Here is a 23,174-nt window from a genome sequence, read left to right as displayed (position 1 = left end):
GGGCGTATCGTGGTGGTGTTGGAAGCTGCTGCGACCTGGTCAGCCCGCGGCCACCGTCAGAGTGGCAGGCGAGAGTACATAGGGCCCCGCCCACCTGGGTCATAGTAGGGGCCCAGATAAGGCTGCAGTGATTCCTTTCTTGACCCTCGGAGCCAGTGGAGTCTCCTGGGGGGCGTAAGCCCAGGACTTCAGTGTACCCAGATCTCAATTCAGTGCTCAAGGGACACAGACTACCACTGCACTCTAAGCAGATCTATTCTTGTGCCTTCCCTCCACTGGCCAGTAGCGTTTCGCCCTGGTAAATGGCTGGCCCACAAGGGACTTTTGCACCATGTGAAGCTTTTTGAAATAAGGCCTACTAACGTACACATGGTGAAGTACAATTGGATGAATTCATACAAATTTTACAGTTCTGGAACTGTGACCAGTCTAGTTAAATATTTCCAGCCCCCCACCCCCGCCAAAGTTCCAGACACCTTTGCAACCTATTTCCTTCCCCATGTACTGGCAGAGTAGGCAGTGAATACCAACTAAATATGATGAGTTATTAACATCCAGAAAATGAACTCAATGCAAGTACGATAGAAACTAGCCACTGAATCTACTAAACATAAAAGAAATATTTATTGCCATTTTCTTAATGTAATTATACCAGGATGCTGTAGACTAAAAAAAAAAGCAAAGACCTCACATTTACATAAAATGGTAAGATATTTGCAGCCCATCATGGTTCATATGAAGACACTTTTCTGTGACATCTGAAATTCAGATAACTTTATTTATCAAAAAACAATTCTTAAAACTGCATTTAAAGACAAGACCTTTTTGTTATAAAAATTACCAGAAGTATTTCTACGTAAGGCAGAAAGAAGTATTTCTAGGTTAACAAAACCAGATTTGACTTTGGATTTTATTCTTAAGCTGTAAAGGAAGGGGAAAAATAGGTTATTTACAGAAAACATTATCTACATATGTACTCAGTTACAAATTTGGTGACAGAAAAGACTTTCAGTACATGATGGCATTTTAGAAGCAGTTCTCAAAGAGCTTAGTTTTATTTCCTCAGATTTTAAGAATGCCTAAGATCCTTCTTCATCCTCAATCTTGGGAGCCAAATAATACTTTAAATGTCCCATGTCAGCAATTTTATACTCTACAACTGAAAGACAAGAAAATAGTGAATTACTGAAGGACAGTATCAAATATACTACTTACAAAACAAAGTTCAAATTCATTATCATCTTACCAAGGGGTACATCTGCAGACATACTGAGTGTTACTGTAGGAGAGAGTGGAGTGGCTTTCGTAAAGAAGTTCAGGTACCTCAGTGCAAAAGTTAGCTGAACTGGCTCATTCATCTCTATGGTAACCTACAGGAGAAAACAAGATTTGTCATGTTGAAAAACACCAAGAAAGTTGTAGGCCATAACAAACACCTCTATTGGTAACTTTGAAGAGTACTCTGAAGTGAATTTAAGGACTCCCCCAAAAAAGTATTTGGCTTATCTTTCCTATATAAACCATCAACTAAAATGTAATAATGGGAAAACTTCTTTTAATGAAAATACTCCTAATAAATAAATCAGCTAATAAAGAAATAGGAGGAATGAAATAAACTATTATATTTCAGCTTTGCAAACCCTAATGATAACAGCTCTGGATGATAGCTAACATTACAAAAAAGACATCCATTCGCCTTCTGTCTCCTACTGAAGATACATACCATCATCTAAAGTATTCTGGCTCTCCCAACCTCAAAACAAACAAGAGAACACTTTGAATGTCATCAAGCTTGAGAGCTGTAGCTACCGATTTACAGAAAATACAGGGTGCACATACATATTAACTGACACACAGGGATACAACTGGCAAAATTCACACTTAAGAAAACTCTAAAACAAATAATCTAGTTTTAACTAAAAGATTGTAAATGGAGTGGGAAAAAAAGCTCAAGAGTTAACCAATAGGTAAAATGAAAGTTAAGGGCAATGTCAACAAATTTCAATGTATGAACCTTATTAAAATCCTGATTTGGGGCTGGGGCTCAGTGGTAGAGCACCTGCCTTGCATGTGTGAGGCCCTGAAATATAGTGTGTCCATCTACAACTAAAAAAATACTTAAAATTCCAATTTAAACAAACTGTTCTGAAATAACCAGGGGAAGGTAAATGCTTAAAAATTCCTTATAATTATTTTCTTGAATATGATATGTAAGGGTTTTAAAAATGTTGGGGTGTGTGTGTAAACACACAGACATACATTTTTTTTTCCTTTTTGTGGTGCTAGGAATTGATCCCAGAACTTGGTACATATCAGGAAATTGCTGTACCACTGGACTAAGCCCTCAGACCTAGAGTTCTTTATGTTTTGGTTAAATGAGGCTTCTCTAGGCACTCTCTCAAACTGGAAAAAAAAAAAAGCTTAAGTATTCAACGCTAATCAATATTCAGCATTTAACGCAGTTCTTTCCAAGTTTTATGAAGTGTATGTTCTGGCCTTAATGAGAAAAATACTCTCATTTAAGTTTGATTCTGATACCAGGTCACTTAGTCTAAATTGTCTCTAACAGCTGGACTTTCATCCCAATCCATCCTTCTGTTGAGTTGCTATCCCAGCCTAATTTGAGAAATGCAGAGTAAGCATCTCCAGAAAGCTAAAGGTTGTATCAATCCTAACTGTAGAGAATGTATGGGTTTTATCCACACCCCGTTATTTTGTGGTTTGTAAAAGTGCTGAATTTGCACTCCCTTTTCACAGGTGTAATTTTAAATTAAATGGCACTTGCCAATTTCAACAGTATCTTTCAGTTTTCACGAGCTATTTACAGTTTTTTTTTCTTTAATTTTGGCAAATAAACTAGTGGTAAACAGTAAAACTGTCTTCAAAAATTTCTATTTACTTAAACAGAAATTTAATTTTATTACTTACAGCTTCCTCTTCTTTATCAACGTTACTTGTTTGAGACAACTTAATGTTTCCATTTCCAAGTTCTCCACTTGCAGAAAATTTCACTCCATCTTTTGCACAGGATATTACAACAGCATCTCCAATATGACTGAGGTCTCGGCATATACGTGCAAATTCACCAGAAGGCATCTTTACTACACAACTGTACTCTTGTTCCTATGAGCAAAACAAAAAAATCTCAAAGTTAGGGCTGAGACCTGGCTCAATGTTAGAGCACCTGCCTAGCACATTTGAGGTTCTGGGTTTGATCCCCAGGCACTGCCAAAAAAAAAAAAAAGATAACATTAACTGCTGTAAATGTAAAGACCTGGCATCCTCACTTTAAGATGTGATATTTTAAGAAAAGCTAAAGACTTTCTGATTACTCTGAAATATTACTCATTGTATAATTCCCATACCTGCCCCCAGTGCTAGGAACTGAACTCAGGTGTGTTCTGCCAATGGGTCATATCCCTAGCCTTTTTATTAATGCTCAAAAATTTTTGAGACAATCTCACTTAAGTTGCTCAGGCTGGCCTAAAATTTGTAATCCTCTTGCCTCAGCTTCCTGATTAGCTGGGATTATAGGAGGCTGCTGTGCCCAGCTCATTGTAATTTCCTAATATATTCCATTATCCAATGAACAAGAACCCCCTCATGATCATCTTCCAGGCCTAAATCAAGAGAACATTACAAATCAGGATGCAGTGGCACATGCCTGTAATCCCAGCTAGGTTAAGGCAGGAGGTATGCAAGTTTAAAAAAAAAAAAAGACATTATTTTATGACACAGAATTTAGTTGTATTCTAAAAGAAAGGAGAAAATAGTATATTAGACATTATTAATAAGGTTAATCCTAAAATCTGGTTTGGACCATGAACCAGCAGATATGCTTCTATAAAAAGTTGTTAGGAAATAGGCTTTAAATTATTATATTCACATTTTTACATTAATTATCACGACTATATGGTACTCCATAATCAGAAACTGATACTCACTGGAATTCCAAGTTGTTCAACATCTAAGTCCATTAACTTCATTTCATAATCTGAAACTTTCTCTTGATCTAACAAAAGACAGCAAATGTTACTGAAAAAAGTGTTCATGACTAGGATGTTACACTTTATCACAGCTTTGAGAATTACTGACATAACTGACAGTAATTTTGTATAATTCAGTAAAAAGGTACAACTTACTCGGTGCTTCAAACACTAGCGCCAATGTATCCGCATTATCTTCAGCCCTTAATGTAATAATGTCTTCATTGCCAGCACATTTTAGTATTTTGGACATGCTACAACAAGACAAAAGACACAGGATTTAAAATCAATAACACCTGCTCAAGAATCAGATTTCTTGTCTAGATATACCGCTTTGTAGTGGAGACTTGTCTAACATGCATTAGGTGCTGTGTTTGACCCCAGTGCCTTAAACATCTTAACACCAGCAATCTCATCCAGTATAAATCAGAGCATTTTCTGAATTATAAATCCTTTCAGTGGGTAAACTGTCAGACCACAATGATCATTAAAAATGATCTAGGGCCAGGTGTGGTGGTACATGCCTGCAATTCCAGCAACTTAGGCGTCCAAAACAGGAGGATCACAAATTCTAGGCCTCCTGTCTCAAAAATATAATAGGGCTCGAGATGTAGCTCAATGGCAGTGCACCGGAGTTCAATCCTCAGAAGGGAGGAATGGGGATTAGCGTTAGGGGTGTAACTCACTAAGAATGCTTGCCTAGCACACGGCAAAGCCCTGTGTTTGATCCTCAACACAGCAAGGGAGGAAAAAAATCTAACAGACCTATTAAAATACTGCTTGTATTATAAGTCAATATTTCTCATAAATCTTCTAAATGAAAACATACATGTGTACTAGATAGGCACTACTCTGGATAAATTTTCCCACAAGTTCTAGAGCTGAAAATAGTCACTGCGACTTTAATAATAAATAAAGAGTAGAAACAACCTATTGCCCCTATACAGAGTGACACATTTTCAGTAGGGCATGTTATAGGCATTTAAAGTCAATCAAGACCTTAAATGTTCCATTCAAGGTTGCGGGAATTTAGTGAGCAGAGAACTCTGAAACAGTCTTTTTTTCAGGCAATGGGGCAAAGATTGTCATTTTCCCGCCACCACCATGGCTTTGTGACTTTGGCGCGGAAAAAAGCCGGCTCGCTCGGCTGCCAGCGCGGGCTTTTCTGAACCGCGCGCTCCAGTGGGTCCCGCCTCCGGCATCACCGGCCAATGAGAAGTCGCAGACGGCCAACGCCATCCAATGAGGGCCCGACTTGGAGGCGCTCCCGCCAAGAGCAGGGGCTGCAGGAGAGCCAGGGCCCGATTCCCCGCGGCCCGGAGACTCACCTGGTGAGGTTCACACCCATGGCCAGGTTGCGATCACAGCGGTAGGTGTCGAAGCCCTCGGAGCGCAGGGTGAGCTGCACCAAGGAGACATGGGACGAGTCCATACTCTGAAGGTTTACACCGCCAGAGCTGATGTCCCAGCAGGCCTCGTTGATGAGGTCCTTGAGCGCTTCGAGCACCTTCTTCAGGATGGACCCCTGGACCAGACGCGCCTCGAACATGGTGACGAAGTCTACGACGCAGCTACAACTGGGTGAAAACCAGTAAGGTCTAGTCGGAGTTTAGGCTTCCCGAGGCCCAGAGAGAGCGGGCAAACACGGCGGCGACTGAGACTAGAGAAGACGACGACGAGTGCGCGGCGTCTGCAACCGTTTAATGCCGCCGCGTCCGCAAGCGCGCGCTCTCTGCCCCTGCGCCCCGCGTTGCGACGTCACCACGCTGCTCCGCCCAACTTCTGGGCGGGGAGACCCTAGGACCAATTGTAGCTCAGAAACGCTCAAACCCCACCCTCCCTAACCTCTATTGGACGACATATATGCAAGGGCGGGACAGGAATGCTGCTCCCCTTTCGAGCGTCCTTTTGGAGGTTGGCAGAGCAGTCTAGCCTTTCTCTGTGCGTTTTGCCTGGTTCCTGAACTTGGGCACGGGACTAGTCCATGCGTCCTGAGGGCCAGGTCTGGGTCCGGATCAACCTAAGTCTCCCAACCCCCAAAGAGTGCACTTTAATTTTGCTACTACAATAGTGATGCTGTTCTTAAAATGTCAAACAATAAACAGATGCACAGTTATCTTCATTATCCTGAGTTCCTAGGCTTCATATCTACCACTTCTCACTACCAACCACATATAGTCAATCAGTTGTTTACACAGTCTGGTTTTTTTTCTATATATTTTTTTTAAAAAATACGTTTATATATGGAGATTCCTGGGAAAGCTGGGAATGGAACCACCATTTGACCCAGCTATTGCCCTTCTTGGACTATTCTCTGAAGACCTTAAAAGAGCATACTACAGGGATACTGCCACATCGATGTTCATAGCAGCACAATTCACAATAGCTAGACTGTGGAACCAACCCAGATGCCCTTCAATAGATGAATGGATAAAAAAAAAAATGTGGCATTTATACACAATGGAGTATTACGCAGCACTAAAAATGACAAAATCATGGAATTTGCAGGGAAATGGATGGCATTAGAGCAGATTATGCTAAGTGAAGCTAGCCAATCCCTAAAAAACAAATGCCAAATGTCTTCTTTGATATAATGAGAGCAACTAAGAACAGAGCAGGGAGGAAGAACAGGAGGAAAAGATTAACATTAAACAGAGACATGAGGTGGGAGGGAAAAGGAGAGAAAAGAGAAATTGCATGGAAATGGAAGGAGACCCTCATTGTTCTACAAACTTACATATAAGAGGTTGTGAGGGGAATGGGAAAAAAGGAGAGAAATGAATTACAGTAGATGGGGTAGAGAGAGAAGATGGGAGGGGAGGGGAGGGGGATAGTAGAGGATAGGAAAGGTAGCAGAATACAACAGTTACTAATATGGCATTATGTAAAAATGTGGATGTGTAACCGGTGTGATTCTGCAATATGTATACAGGGTAAAAATGGGAGTTCATAACCCACTTGAATCTAATGTATGAAATATGATATGTCAAGAGCTTTGTAGTTTTGAACAACCAATAATAAAAAAATACGTTTATACTATAAACACTTCTGCAAAGTACTTAATTCATGTCATGTACATATTCTCTATATTAGTATCTCTTTTTTTAATATTTATTTTGTAGTTGTCATTGCACACAACACCTTTATTTATTTCTATGTGGTGCTGAGGATCGAACTCAGGGCTTCGCACATGCTAAGCGAGCGCTCTGCCACTGAACCACACCACAGCCCCTATATTAGTATCTCTATATCCCAGTATTATGTATTCCATTCATAATACATTCCATACATAAAAGATACATAATATTCCATATATGTAACCTAATTTATTTAAAGATCCTGTCTCTAAATAAAATACAAAATAGGGCTGGGGATTTGGTTCAGTGGTAGAGTGTCTCTGAGTTCAATCCTCGGTACACACCACCCCCCAAAAAAGATTGCATTGTGGGGCTTAGGATGTAGTTAGTGCTGGAGTACTTGTATAGTACGCACAAGGTACCAGACTCATCCCAAACAAACACCTTGAGCATGTAAATACCTTTAATGAGATTAATACCTTAAAGTAGTATTGCTGAATGGAAGAACATAATTTTTTTTGGGGGGGGGCAATATTGGAGATGGAACCTAGGGTCTTCTGAATGCTAGGCAAGCACTCTACCATTGAGCTATATTCCCAGCCCTATTTATTTATTTATTTATTTATTTATTTTTATAACAACTGTTTTTAAAACTTCCAAAACTTGAAGGCAAACTGGATGCCCACTGATAGGCAAATATATAACCGTGGTACACCTAGATAATAGAATATTATTCAGCTCTAAAAGGAATTGATTTGGGACATAGATGTAGATCAGTGGTAGAGCATTTGTCCAGAGTGTCCAAGGCCCTGGGTTGTATCATCTGAACCGCCTCCCCCCAAAAAATATTATCAGATATTGTTATAACAATAGCTGCGCACCATGGTTTATGCCTATAATCCCAGTGAGTAGGGAGGCTGAAGCAGGAGAATCACAAATTCAAAGTCAACCTCAGCAATTTAGGGAGGCAACTAAGCAAGATCCTGTCTCAAAACAAAGCATAAAAAGGGCTGTGTATATGGCTCGGCAGTGAAGTACTCCTGAATTAAAAAAAAATTAAAAATAAAAATAAAAAATAAAGAAAAAGAAAAAAATAAAAGAACTTTATGAAATAAAATATGAAGACAGCACTTTCAAATACTCAAAGTAACCAAATCTGATCTGAAAAGTCTGTGTTTCATTGGATTCCATATACAGGCAAGACCTTTATAAAATTTTATGTTAAGTCAGGGTTTTGCTAAATTGCCCAATCTGGCCTCCAACTTGCTATCCACCTGCCTCAGTCTCCTGAGTAGCTAGACTTCTAGTCAGGTGTGCATTACCACACCCAGCTAAACTGATGGGTAACTAAATTGACCTTTATTTTTATTTTATTTTATTTTTTTAAAGAGAGAGTGAGAGAGAGAATTTTTAATATTTATTTATTTTTTAGTTCTTGGCGGACACAACATCTTTGTTGGTATGTGGTGCTGAGGATAGAACCCCGGCCGCACGCATGCCAGGCGAGCACACTACCGCTAGAGCCACATCCCCAGCCCACTAAATTGACCTTTAAAAGATCATTATAGGAGCCCGGTGCAGCAGCTTGGAAGACTGAGATAAGAGAATTGCGAGTTCAAATCCAGCCTCAGCAAAAGGGAGGCACTAAGCAACTCGGTGAGATCCTGTCTCTAAATAAAATACCAAATAGGGCTGGGGATTTGGTTCGGTGGTCGAGTGCCTCTGAGTTCAATCCTCGGTACACCCCACCCCCCAAAAAAAGATTGTGTTGTAGGGCTTAGGATGTAGTTAGTGCTGGGGCACTTGTATAGGATAAACAAGGTACCAGACTCAATTCCCAATATTGAGGGCAAAAAAAGATTTTAATTTGTAGTCCAGTCAATACTGTGTGTATGGGCATGCCTATTTCCCCTTATCTTCCTAACTTTTAAGTATTAGTGATCTTGTTTTTATTTTAGTTGGTTTTTTTTTTCTGTGTTGCTAGGGATTGAACTCAGGGCCTTGCTAATGCTAGATGAGTAGTCTAACCACTGAGTGATGCCCCCCCCCAACCAAAGTTGGGCATCTTTCATTCATATATATATAATATATGTAGTATATATACATATTATATATATATATATACATATATATGTACATATTGTATCCCTACTCTATTCTGTCCCTCTGGCATGTATCTATTTATATCACACATATCTATTTCACTGACTTTTGTTAGATGTACCATTATTTTATGTAGCACAAGATATAAAACACCACCAAACTATGATCTAGTGCTTTATCATTTAAAATTTATATTTTATAAGTACTAAAAGAATGTTTATACTTTAAAAAACATTATTGTCTTATAGCACTGTTGTGCATACATTTAAAAGATACATGGGGGCAAAAGGTGTGCTCAATGGTAGAATGCTTGCCTAGCATGTGTGAGGGTCTGGGTTTGATCTCTAACATCATAAATAGGTTAAGGCATTCATACTATTTATTTACATTCAGAACTTCCTATCCAGTTGCTTATACTGTTGTTTTTCTTTTTTAAATGTTTAGTTTTTAGTTTTTTAGGTGGATACAATGTCTTTATTTTATTTTTATGTGGTGCTGAGGATCAAACCCAGTGCCTCACCCATGCTAGGAGAGCACTCTACCACTTGAGCCACAACTCCAGCCCTGTTGTTTTTCTATATACTATCATGCTCTCTGTTGTCAAGGGTGTTGATGATATGGCATTTCTGAAAAGTGCTACTCTTTTGTCTCTTGAATTTCTTCCAAGACCCTGCCACTCATTTGTAAGTTTTGATGCTGGCATTTTCTTGCTTTATGTGTGATCAATTATTCTTTGTGATAGAATGAAAGTTTAGCATGGGCAAGGCCCTGGGTTTAATCCTTAGCAACAAAATCAACCCCTTCACAATAACATCATAAAACAGTTTCATCTATTTGTGGGAATTTTCCTTTTTTGGGTCCCTTAAAATAGCAATTCCTCCAACCTAGGTGCCTTAAACAGATGAATGGTTAAAGAAAATGTGGTATTTATACACAATGGGAATATTACTCAGCCATAAAGAAGAATGAAATTATGGCATTTGCCTGCAAGTGAATGGAACTGGAGACTATCAAGCTAAGTGAAATAAGCCAGTCCCAAAACACCAAAGGCTGAATTTCTCTCTGATATGTGGATGCTAACACACAATAAGGGGGATGGGGAGGGAAGAACAGAAGTTCATTGGATTAGACAAAGGGGAATGAAGTTAAGGGGGGGGGGATGGGAATAGAAAAGACAGGAATGAATCAGACATAACTTTCCTATGTTCATATATGAATATATGACCAGTGTAACTGCATGTCATGTACAACCATAAGAAAGGGATCCTAGTTAGAACAAGTTATATTAGATGTATATAGAATATGTCAAAATACACTCTACTATCTAAAAAGAACAATTTTAAAAGAAAAATGAATAGCCACAGTTATTAAAAACAATATTAAACACATTCCTCCTACCAAAAAAAAAACAAAAAAAAAACCCAGTAGCTTCTTCTTTGGAATACGTTCATTCTTCTAGGGAGAAACATTTGTTTCACTCATAATGAATTTATATTCTTTTGTTATTCTGTTTCAAGTGTTCCAGATTTACACAATGTTTTGGTTTAATGCCATAATGCCATATCACAATCAGTCTGAATATTTTTTCTTTTTTTTTTTAATGCTGAGAACTGAGCCCAGGGACTCACACATGCTGAACCCATGTTTTACCACTGAACTACACCTGATCCCTGAAGACATTTTAAGTGACAAACTCCACTGGCATTGTACCAACGATGCATATGAGTCTATTAAAATGAGGACTTAACAATGGCTATGACCTGTGGTCAAAGAAGGCCTCTCCGAGAAAGTAGATTTTATCAGAGAAGCTAGGAGAGTAAGAACAAGCATTCTAGGCAGAGAGAAAATCATGATTAAAAGGTGGATATTAAGGCTAGGAGTATAATATAGAGCCCTTGCCTAGCATAAACTTAGGCCATAGGTTTAATCTCTAGCACTGAAAGAAAAAAAAAGAAAGAAAAAGAAAAATGTAGGCATGCTTAGAAGGCATGCAGTCAGTGGTGTGTTGTAGATTACAGAGGTTGAAGTATTCAGAGCATATTGAAACACAGGGAAGTAATGAAGGTGAGGTTGGCAAAGAAAAGCAGGATAGAGATCACATAGGACTTTGTAGGCTCTCTGTAAGTACAAGAAAAAAGTTCTCAAAAGCAGGTCTTTTACATGATCCCATTTGCATTTTAAAGGGGTCACTTTACTTTAACATTTAGTAAAAGTACTATTCAGTCAATGGGAGAATGGATTAAGTACATTTTATCAAATGATGAGTTAAAATTTTAGAAAAGAATAATAACGATTCATCAAATTCAAGTTAGTTTAAAAAAATTCAAATAAATATAAGCCGAATAAGAATTGAAGTTGTATATTTAGTAAATATTTATGAGACCTTACAGTGAGTTTCTAAATGTAAAAGGAAAAACTCCATCAAACATAAGGAATGGATACAGAAGTTCAGTGTGCCTAGGAACACAGCACTGATGAATAGATGTTAGGTTTCAGTGTTAGAGGACACAACTCAAACTGATAAAAATATTAAGATTTTGAGCTGGGCCTGTGCTGCATCCCTGTAATCCCAGTGACTAGGGGAACTGAGACAGGAAAATCTTAAGTTTGAAGCCAGCCTAAGCAACCTAGTGAGACCCTGTGTCAAAAATCAAAACAAAACAAAAAACAAACATACAAAACTAAAATAAAACAAAAAAAAACTGGATTTTGTAAGAGGCCATGTATTTGGACCAGGCACCTGCTCAGGGCCCAACAAACCAAACCAATATAAAGTTTAATCATAGTAAGTAAGTTTTGGTTGGTTGCAGAAGATCAATGATCTTATAATAAGCTGTAAACAATTAACTAGTTAAGTTATGTCCAATTAAGTGATTGACTGACCAGGCCATAGTTAAGTACAAACCTGTGATCTTCCTGCTTTAGTCTTTTGAGTTGCTGGGATTATAGGTGAGTACCACCATGCCTGGCAGAAATGGGCACTTTTATTCAATGTGAGTAGGAATACAAATTGATGCAATTTTTCTGTTAGGAATTTGAAAATGTGTATCAAAAGTCTTAGAATTGTATTTTAAGATTTTATTCTTTTTTAATGTCGATGGACCTTTATTCATTTTTTATATGTGGTGTTGAGAATTGAACCCAGTGCCTCACATGTGCTAGGCAAGTGCTCCACTACTGAGCCCTAGCCCTAACCCCAGAAGATTTTATTCTTTTATGTAAATGTACACTTGTGTCTATTTTTTTTTTGATATAGAAATTAAATCTCTAGGACTTTTTCCTAAGGAAGTGATCAGAGGTAGTTCCCAAGATCAAGCATGTTTAATAACGTTTCTTACACGATCATTAATCCGTCCAAATTGGAGATATCTTTAAAGATTAACAATTTCTTCTTCTCTCCCTCCTCCTCCCCCTCCTCCCCCTCCTCCCCACCTCCAGCCCCAATACTGGGGATTGAACCCACAGGTGCTTTACCACTGAGCTACATCCAAAACCCTTTTTTTTTTTTTTTTGAGATAGGGTCTTGCTAAATTTTTGAGGCTGACCTTGTGCAATCATCCTGCCTCAGAATCCAAGTATCTGTGATTAGATGTAGGTGCCCCTGCACCCACATATATTTGCTTTTGTTAGCAGGTAAATCTGTAAGACGGAGTATTACCCAGCCTTTAAATTACCATTCTTAAAAAGCATTTAAGGATAAAGAGAAAATTCATGTTATAAAACAACATAAATAAAGGTTTTCTAATTTTCTGAAACTGTTATTATCTCTATATATGTGCATAGAAAATGGAATGGAAAGGTAAGAATATAAATATTCAAAAAAAATTTTAGTTGTAGATGGACACAATAGCTTTATTTATTTTTATGTGGTGCTGAGGATCAAACCCAGTGCCTCACACGTCAAGGCAGATGCTCTACCACTGTGGTACAGCTCCAGCTCCAAGAATATAAATATTGACAGCAATTATCTGTGGCTGATGATACTACGAGTAATTTTGGTTTTTCCCATTATGCTTTTCTGTATTTTCTACACTTTTTAAGTTTTATTTATTTGTTATTATTATTATTATTGGTACTAGGGATTGAACCTAGGGGTACTTTACCACTGAGTGACATCTGAAGCCTTTCTTATGATTTCTTATTATTTATTTATTTTTGGTACTGGGGATTGAGCCAGGGATGCTTAACTACCGAACATGCTTAGGGCCTTGGTAAATTGCTGAAGTTTGCCTGGAACCTATAATCCTTCTGCTTCAGACTCCCAAGCCACTGAGATCACAGTCGTGTGCCACTAAACCTGGCATATTTTCTACACTGTGGAAATATTAATGAATTTTGGGAGAAAAATGCTGTAAAATATTTTATGTAGTTTCTTTCAAATTTCTTTTCTTTTTAAATTTTTTTTTAGGTGGACACAGTATCTTTATTTTTATGTGGTGCTGAGGATGGAACCCAGTGCCTCATGCATGCTAGGGGAGCACTCTACCACTGAGCCACATCCCCAGCCCCTGTCAAATTTCTTCAAAAATTAAGATCATATAGTAGTCATTCTCAATCCTTATTGCACATTAGACTTACCTAGGGGTGTTTTTCAAAAAGTCTATTCCCCTTTGGTCTCCAGAAATTCTCAAATTGAGCTGGGGTGGTCCTTCCAACAGTAATTTTTAGAAGCTGCCCAGGTAATCCTAATGAATAATCAGGATTAAAAAACTACTATTATAGCCAGGCACTGTGGTGCATGCCTGTAATACCTGCAATTCAGGAGGCTGAAGCAGAAGAATGACAAGTTTAAGACCAGACTTGGCAATTTAGCAAGTCCCTGTCTCAAAACTTTAAAAAGTAGCTGGATGCCATGGCAAACACATATAATCCCAGTGGCTGGGGAGGTTGAGGCAGGAGGATTTTGAGTTCAAGGTCAACCTCAGCAACTTAGTGAGGCCCTAAGCAACTTTGAGAAACCCTGTCTCTAAACAAAATATAAAAATGGCTGGGGATGTGGCTCAGTGGTTAAGTACCTCTGGGATCAATCCCTGGTAACACACACACACACACACACACAAAAAAAAAAAAAAAAAAAGAGAAAAGAAAATTTAAAAAATAAAACAGACTGGGGGTGTAGCTCAGTAATAAAGTACTCCTGGGTTTAATTGCCAGTACCCCCCGCAAAAAGTACTCTTACAGCATTTGTGATAAATAGGTAAATATTTGTGCTTAGAGCCTCTAGACTTATTGGTTAGAAAAAGTAAAAGCTTGCTTATTAGAGAGAAGACTAATACATAATATACAGTTACTTAATAATCTAGTAGGCTTGTAAGATCATGGAAGTACAGGATTTGTATTTTTTGAAGATTATTTTTTTCAGTGTTGTGAATGAACCCAGGGCCTTGAACATGCTAGATAAGTGCTCTACCACTGAACCACATCCCCAGTCCTGAAGCCTTGACAATTCTGCCTATTCTCAATTCAATGTTGCATGTCATTTTATTAAATTGGATAAGTTTTAGTTATCTGAGAACACTTGTCAAACTGTGATAAATAAAAAGGCAATATGATAAGCTAGAAAAAGCAGGTTAAGGCTGTTTTGTTTTTCAACTTTTTTTTTTTTTTGAGTTGGTGGGGGACCTTGTGCATGTTAGAGAAGCGCTCTATTACTGAGTTATATCAATAGCCCTTTCCACAATTTTTAAATAAATGTACAGTTTAAAGAAATTATTTTTGATAAGTTTTCCCCTCTAAGAGAAAGGATATCATTATTCTTGAAACTGAAGAATTTTCATGTCACTTGTACCATTGCAGTTTTCAGATATTAAGATGAGGGGAGTTGTTTTTATCATGAAATAAAATTAATTATAGCAGTAGCTACCCATTTACAATCAGTCTGAACATTCTGGGGATTAAGAATCCCATGCTAGTTATTTTTGTTAACACAGTATTTAACAGTAATGGAACTAAACAAGGAGTATAATGAAATCACTGTGTACAAGATATGCCACAAACCTGGAAGAAACAACTTTCAAGAAAAGAGTTAATTTAAGGAACAGAAAAGAAATCAAATTTGGGGTATGTTGGTGTATGTTGTAGTCTCAAGTATTGGGGAGGCTAAGGCACAAGTGTCCAAATTCAAGCCAGTCTGGACAAATTAGCAAGACCTGTCTCAAAATAAACTTTTTTTTTTTTTGTACTGGGGAGTGAACCCAGGAGTGGTTTACCGCTGAGCTGTATCCCCAGTCCTTTAATTTTTTTAAATTTGGAGACAAGGTCTTGCTAAATTGCTTTGGGCCTCACTAAACTGCTGAGCCTAACTTCGAACTTGGAAATCTCCTGCTTCAGCCTCATGAGTCTCAAAACAAAACTTTTACAAAAAGGACTGAGGATGTAGCTCAGTGGAAGAGTGGACCTGGGTTTGATCCCAGTATAATAAACAAACAAAACACTATTCTAGTAGTTGTGCAACGTTTTAAAATAGAAAACAAAGTTCAGAGTTCAGGGCACCTTCAAATTTGTTAAAAGCACTGTTTCAAAAATTGGGGGAATATAGTCTTTTTTAAAAAAATATTAATTTTGTTGTAGATGAATATACAATATCTTTATTTATTTTGATGTGGTGCTGAGGGTCGAAGCACTTTACCACTGAGCTATAGCCCCAGCCCCTGGGGAATATACTCTTATGGAGATCAGGAATATGTGATGGTTTTGGTGGCTCATGCCTGTAATACCAACTATGTGGGAGGCTGAGGCAGGAGGATTGCAAGTTGGAGGCCACTCTGGGCAATTCTGGAGCCCCTTTGTCAAAAAGTGAAAGGTAGTAGGGGAGGAGGGCTAGGGAAGGGGGAAGTAGCTCAGTGGTAGGGCTTTTGCCTGGTTTAATCTCCAGGAGGCAGAATGGGGGCAGAGGGGAAAGAAATCAGGATTTTATAATGCCTTTTTCAGAATTCTCATTTTGGTTTCTTTTTTAATATTTATTTTTTAGTTATCCGCGGACACAACATCTTTGTTGGTATGTGGTGCTGAGGATTGAACCTGGGCCGCCAGCATGCTAGAGGAGCGCGCTACCACTTGAGCCACATCCCCAGCCCCAGAATTCTCATTTTGTTACTGAAAATATGGAAAATCTTTATGGCATTGGAAAGAGACAAGTGGCCCTTGGAAGTATATAGAAGTGCAAGGTTTATTCAGCACTGGTGTGGGCTCAGTGGAGTCTTTTTCAAGGCTGAAGACAGTTCTTTGTTCTCATTATCTTTTTTACAGTACATCCTACCAGGTTTCAAGACTTCCCCATGCAAGTAGCCTTGATTTCTTTCACTCTTTCAAGTAGCTGTGGTTCCTGCCACAGCTGCTGAGCAAGCATGAATACAGAAGTAAACTAGCAGGTTGCAGTTATTAACAGAGATAAAAAAGAAACATCTAGGAAGGAGTTACCACTTCAATTTCTTTCCCCAAATGCCACACAGCTCAGGTCAAAATTATAAACAGAAAATTGAAACTTCTCTAAGGCAAGTTTTTCCTCATTGTTAGATTACAATACGATTAAGGATAGAGAACTCGTGTTTTGCGTTGTTTGCAAAGAAGCAAGTAGGAAGCATAGAAGGTGATGCCCAAGCAACACAGCTATTTATGAATTCAGGCAGGCAGTATGTACATTGGTTAGCTTGTATTCTGAATTGTATTTCTTACTAGGCATTTTCTACCAGGTAGGCCTTGGTTAAGTCATTTTCCTTCATAAGTTTTAATTCCACTCAAAAAATATTTAGGGGGCTGGGGTTGTGGCTCAGCGGTAGAGGACTTGCCTTGCATATGTAAGGTACTGGGTTCGATTCTCAACACCGGATATAAATAAATGAATTAAATAAGGGTCCATCAACAATTAAAAAAAATTTAAAAGTATTTGGGATGTGTCAGGTACATAGGGGACCCTCAGTTAAAAAAAAAAAAAAAAGGCAAACTGGTCTTAACAACAATCCAGTGGCTGAGGGGATAGCTCAACAATATAGCCTAAGTTTAACATTCAGTAGGCCCTGTGTTCATTCCCCAGGACCAAAACCAAGACCAAAACCTCATTACAAATTTGAAACACTGAAGATGATCTTACTTGTAAAATGAAAATCACATCCATTGCCAAGTGACGTGTGGCTTAAACAAGATAAACCAACTATAGCCCACTCAGCTCAGTGCATACCTAGAGACTGCTTAGCAATGCACGACAGACTTCAGTTTGGGTTTCACTTTATTTTCACGTGATTCCCTCCTCGAAACCAGGTTGGCTCACGAAGCCTCACCACTTAAGGTTTGACAAATGGGTTCTGAAGTAAGCCAGGAACCCCCGCGCAGAGAATTCTTGCGGGCTAGACCCTCTGGGGGGCGCTTCTTGCCCTCAATAACCATTTACTTTCAGGACCTAGAACGCCGGAACAGGTACATTCGCGGTTAGGCGGGAGTTTCCATTGGCTAATCTCGCTCTGAAAGGCACGTTTTCTCCGCCCCCTTATGGTGCTGTCCAATGCGCGTCTCTCTGCTCCGTTCCGCTCCGCCCCGCCCCGTTGCCCCGCTGCCCCGCCTGCCTAGTGTGTTCCCGCTATTGGCGGATCTCCCGGGCCGAGATGGCGGCTGTGCGCGTGCGCGCTCTCTCCGAAACTCTTCCCTGGAGGAGGAGCGATCGGGAAGGCCGGGTCCTCTCGGCTCCGGTGGAAGAGCCGCGGAGAAGCTGGGCGGAGCTCCAGGGCTGGCGACCGGGCTGCGGAGGGGCCTGCGAGCCGCTGCTGAGCTGCGGACCGCTCGGGCCGGCGAGCGAGCGAGCTTGGCCGAAGGAGTCCGCGCGTGCTCGAGCTGAGCTGCACGCTCCGGCGGCTGCGCTGCTCGCCAGTGGCTACGTCGCGCCGGGATCTCCAGCATGACGGAGCTGAGGCAGAGAGCGGTTCGCGAGCCGGACGCACCGCCTGAGGACAAGGTAGCGGCAGCGTCCGGGTGGGCGCGGCCCGGGCAGCGGAGGCCCGCGGGGAGCGCGCGCAGCGGGGTGGTCCGGCTCTCTGACCCTTTGTCGCGGCCGAGAGCATTGGGCCTGGGCAGCACTGAAGGTCCTCCAGGGCCATTGCAGGGCACGGCTGTGGATCGGGATGGGGATGGTATCCTGGGGGCGTAAGGAGGAGCGCGCAGAGATTGCGCACGGCTGCCTGCTTCGCAGGGCTGGTTGGGGCATCCCCCACCTCCCTGAGGCCTTCCTGGGTGAGGAGACTCGAGACCCCGCAGAGCCTTCTCCGACAGGAGGCTCCTTTCTGCACGACTTGAGGCTCATTGCGCTTGTTAAAAATGTTATTTGGGGTGGGGAAATCGAGACAAGGCCATAGGATTTGTCTTCTGGGGGATTTAAATCCCTTCTTGAAAGTTAAATCCTGTTGGCTTTGATCAGAGAGGTGTCTTGACTCACGCAGTTGAACCAGCCGGTTAGCAGGTGTTGGAGGGTCTACTTCCAAAAGGTTGTTTCCTGAGCCAAATGTGGGCTTTGATGGGGTAAAGAAGGAGGCCATCTTGGTGGGGATACAACCGGTTGGGGGGTGAGATGGAAGAGGGGTGGACTCCTTTGATTTAAATGTGAGGTTTGCGTAGGGAAGTTGAAGGTGAAGGTGGTTGTGTTACTGTGAACGTTGAATGACGACATGAAGATTTGGGATTTTTGCGGTAATATTTATGCTTTTCAAGTTAGTAGTGGTCAGGAGCAAAAAGAAATTATTATTGTTTCCCTCCAGTGTCTGGGGATGGAACCCAGGACTTTACACGTTAGGCAAGCACTCTACCACTGGGCTACATCCCCAGCCCAGGAGCAGTGTGCTTGGAAAATGATCATTCAGTGATGTGTAGAATAGACGGGGAGCCTGAATCAGAATGATGGAGACTGCTTAAGTGGGGGGTCAGGGATTGTCTGTGGGTGACCTGCAGATGTTTTCTTTGACCAACATGTTCTCTTAAAAATCAGAAGATCTCTCCTAACAATCAGAATTTCTTTCTCTTTTTGGATTATTGGAGAATGGGCTATCACGTTCTCACCTGATTAATTGTTGTCTGGAGCTGAGGGTCATCTATTCCTTAGCAATCCCTGTTGCCTTAAACTAGCTCCATAGCACCCACTCATGTAGCCTGTACTTTTTGATTACTGAAGGAAAGGGAAATCAGGAAGGAAGTGATTACATGATTTGTTGACAGGATGTCAATAGAATAGTTTTACAAGGAGGAATGCTCTCATGAAAAAAAATTTTTAAAAACGGCTCTCTTGTTATTGTGTAGAGTGGATCATCCAAGGAGACTGTCCATTTTGATGTTTAGGATATATTGGAGAAAATTTAGGGCTCGGGATACAGATTCAGGAGTTCATTGCAAAGATAAGGTACTTTGTAGTTTACTCCTTCAGATGAATATCCTGGTTTAGTCCCAAACAACTCTGTACTCATCCTGGTTGGTGAGTGTTCATGTTCATGTTGGTGAGTGTTTGAAGGTGCTGAACCCTTGTTTAAGGATGAGCTCATGCTTGGTGTTAAAGGGATTCTGTGGACCAAGAAGGTGTGAGAAGAGGGAGAAGGATGATAGCTGGTGAGGCTGTATTTTTGAAAAGCTAACTGTAATAACAAGATATGGTAAAGCAAAACAAAAACAGTCCAGGGATTATGAGGTGAAACAAAAATTTTACCCTCTCCACTCCTTGGATCCATCCTCCAAAGATAAAGTGCCAGTTGATTCTTAATTTTTCACATTCATGTTTTAGGTAGGGAGGACTCCAGGAGCTGTCCAGCTAAAGGTGCCTTAATAATTACAACTGTACTTGGAACTACTTATACAATGAAAGGACGCATGGGTCATGAGGTCCACTAGGTGCTTACCATTCTCTAAAATGCAGCAGCAGCAGTTATGCCTTCTGTTAAAAGCCGGATGTAGTGCTGGGGCTATAGCTGAGTGGAAGAGTGCTTGCCTAGCATGTGTGAGGTACTGGGTTTGATCCACAGCACCACATAAAAATAAACAAATAAAGTAAAAGTATTCTGTCCATCTACAATTACGAAAGAAAGAAAGAAAAGCTAGTCCATTACCCAGAGCAAAACAGTTTCTCTCCCCATCATTATTTCTGAATTATCACATATGGGATTTTAAAATAAGGGTACATTTATTTGACTTTGAGTGTATAAAGTGTTTTTAAAAGTTGCATTTGTTCTGTTTCATAACTTGGAAAAAAACCCTACCAATATCCTTGTGTTATAATCCAAGGACATTAGAAATAACAAAATAAGGGTGTCTTTCTAGAGAAATGAATTGGGAAATCGGAACTTTCTTATTTCATAGAAAAATCCAGAGAACAATTTTTCAGGTCACTTCTTTAAAAGAGCTAGAACAAGTTTGAAAGATTCCTCAAAATGCTACAGTTGCTTAATTGTTGTGGCAAAGCTGTCTTGTAAATAGAAAATCACTAGTATCAAAATAATCTGAAGAATGTGTTTATAAAAGTCAGGAGGGGTATTGTTATATTTAGCATCCTAGAATGGAATTTTCAAAGCCAATTGCTAATAAAGGAAATGTTCTCCTCTGAGATCTGTGCTTATAATTTTAAGGTCCCAAAGCACAGTATAGTTATAGTTGCCAAGCACAGAAACTTGGAATTTAAGCTTTGGGAATGATTTTTTTCCTCTCCAACTGTTCCCCCACGCCCCCCCGCCCTTGCCAGTGGAGCTTAGGGAAAAAAAAAAGGATGAAATATGGGGCAAAAAATTGACATCATAAAATTTATTGTTGGATTGGCATTTCAGGAGATTTTGAAATTAAACTTTTATGTTTTCTTTTTTAAGTAGATGTTGAAATGCTATTAAAATGAGAACTTTACATGTTTCAAGTCTTCCTTTCTCAATAAAGGAAACCAGTATGAAGTAAATGACATCATGTAGAAAGGGAGTTTATACTTTAGCTGAAGATAGTGGTTAAGAGCAGGGGATTCTAAAGGATGAAATTGTGGCATTTGCTGGTAAATGAATGGAACTGGAAAGTATCACATAAGTGAAATAAGCCAGACTCAGAAAGCCAAAGGTTGAATGTTTTCTTTGATATGTGGAGGCTAGTACAAAATAAGGAGTAAGGGTGGGGGAGAGGGAATGGGGTGGAGAATTCCATCAAAAAAGAAGGAAGACCAGTGGACTAAATGAAAGGGACTGAGGGGGAGGAAGAAGAGATGAGATAAGAAAAGAACAGAGGAATGAATTAATCTAACCTTTTTGTATACTGTGAATATGCCACAGTAAATCTCACCATCATCTATACCCATAAGACACTAACAAAAAAGAAAAAAAGTCTAGAAGTAAATATCAGAAAGATCAGTAGAGTTGAGGAAAGGGAACAAGGAAAGGGAAGAGGGGAGAGAAAGGGGATATAATGGGGACTGAATTTGAGCAAATTATATTCCATGCTTTTTAAATTATGTCAAAATGAATTCGAATGTTATGTATAACCAAAAAGAAACAAAAAAGAGCAGGGGCTTAAATGTCAGCTAGATCTATCTTGAGCCTGGACCCTGCCACTTAGCAGCTGTGTAACTTTGAGCTAATCATTGAACTTGTAAAAGTGTCAAATTTGTTCATCCCTAAAATGGGAGTGGTAAAATTTCCCATGCTCATAGAACAATTGAATGGAATTCAGTGAGTAATTATGTTTCATACCCAGGGCAGAGCTTGACACATTGTAATGACATGTCAGCTATTGTTGCTGCCGGGGGAAAAATAGTTTTTTAATAGGAAAAAAACTTTCAGTCTTAGAAGGTGATTAAATCTTAAAGTTATTAGTGTTTGGAATAATCTACTTACAGTCATCACTTTCAAGTTTTATAGAAAGAGTTTGGACTGCTGGGCATGGAGGTGCTTGCTGTAATCCCAGTGACTTGAGAGGCTGAGGCAGGAGGATTGCAAGTTCAAAGTCAGTCTCAGCAATTTAGTGAGACCCTGTCTCAAAAAGGACTGGGGATGTGACTCAGTGATTAAGTGCCCCTGGATTCAATCCCTGGTTATCCCTCCCAACCCCTGTGCTTCCCCCAAAAGGAGTTTTTGGTACTCATATCATAGTCAGGCCTTAAGTATAGAAGAAGTACTGAGCATTGCTGTATGTGGTTGTTTTCTTTCTTTCAGAACTAGTGAGGACTTTAGTGAGTAATTAAAATGGTTTTCTGGTGGATTTTGAGAATGAACTATTGAAATCAAATTTAAGAGCTATAACCTATTTTAGATGTAGGAGGATTCTCCCCCCCCCCCATATCAGGGATTGAATTCAGGGGCACTTAACCTCAAAGCCACATCCCCAGCCTTTTTATTTTTTATTTAAAGATAGGGTCTCGCTAGGTTGCTTAGTCTGGCTTTGAACTTGCAATCCTCCTGCCTCAGCCTCCCAAACTGCTGGGATTTTGGGCATGTGCCGCCGTGCCCAGGGAGAAATGCATTCTTTAAATATATATTTGTACATACAGACGTGTGTGTGTGTGTGTGTGTGTGTGTGTGTGTGTGTATGTATGTATGTGTGTATATGTGTATTTGTTTATTTTTTTGGTGCTGGGGAACCAGCCCAGGGCTTCACATGCAAGCTAAGCAAGCACTCTTCCACTAAGCTAAACCTTCAGCCCTTTGAAACTTTTTTATTTTTCTTTTTTACATTGGAAAGTGATTTGGGATTCGGAAAAGCAATCTCTGGTGCACTGTGGTACTACACCTGTAATTCCAGCTGCTTGGGAAGCTGAGGCAGGAGGATCACAAGTTTGAGGCTGTCCTCAGTAATTTAATGAGACCTTGTCTCTAAGTTAAAAATTAAAAGGACAGGGGATATAGCTTGGTGGTAAAGTGCCCCTGAGTTCAATCCCTTGTACCAAAAATAAATAAGAAAGAAAGAGAAAAAGGAAAAATAAAAATAGAAAAAGAAAAAGTTAAGTAAACTTTAACTATGGTTTCTAAGCCTCACTAGGGAAAAGAGGTGAAAGATTGCTTTGTCATATCACCCGTTA

The 23,174-nt window shown here is 39.9% G+C and overlaps 2 protein-coding genes and 1 non-coding gene across 3 annotated transcripts in view; 1 reads left to right on the top strand and 2 right to left on the bottom strand.

Annotated features, from left to right (window-relative positions):
- Positions 1-600: 600 nt before the first annotated feature.
- Pcna (proliferating cell nuclear antigen) lies at positions 601-5,739 on the bottom strand. Its single transcript, XM_005320498.4, has 6 exons — positions 5,315-5,739; positions 4,143-4,240; positions 3,945-4,012; positions 2,929-3,123; positions 1,247-1,370; positions 601-1,159 (listed from the first exon to the last, which is right to left on the bottom strand). The coding sequence occupies exons 1-6, from the start codon at positions 5,533-5,535 to the stop codon at positions 1,080-1,082; spliced, it is 786 nt and encodes a 261-aa protein (XP_005320555.1). The 5' UTR covers positions 5,536-5,739; the 3' UTR covers positions 601-1,079.
- A 1,402-nt stretch (positions 5,740-7,141) lies between these two features.
- Positions 7,142-7,213, bottom strand: Trnaa-agc (transfer RNA alanine (anticodon AGC)). Its single transcript has one exon. It is a non-coding gene; the product is annotated as a tRNA-Ala (tRNA).
- Positions 7,214-17,753: 10,540 nt separating this feature from the next.
- The window catches only part of Cds2 (CDP-diacylglycerol synthase 2), a 63,651-nt gene continuing 58,230 nt past the window's right edge, over positions 17,754-23,174 (top strand). The window contains exon 1 of the mRNA XM_005320497.4: positions 17,754-18,110. Within this exon, the coding sequence (XP_005320554.1) occupies positions 18,054-18,110 (57 nt within the window). The 5' untranslated portion in view covers positions 17,754-18,053. The remainder of the gene's footprint in view (positions 18,111-23,174) is intronic.

The sequence above is a fragment of the Ictidomys tridecemlineatus genome, chromosome 5, assembly GCF_052094955.1.
Source record: "Ictidomys tridecemlineatus isolate mIctTri1 chromosome 5, mIctTri1.hap1, whole genome shotgun sequence".
NCBI classification, from domain to species: Eukaryota; Metazoa; Chordata; class Mammalia; order Rodentia; family Sciuridae; genus Ictidomys; species Ictidomys tridecemlineatus.
The sequence above is the reverse complement of the archived record's forward strand: the minus strand, read 5'-3'. Positions and strand labels throughout refer to the sequence as shown.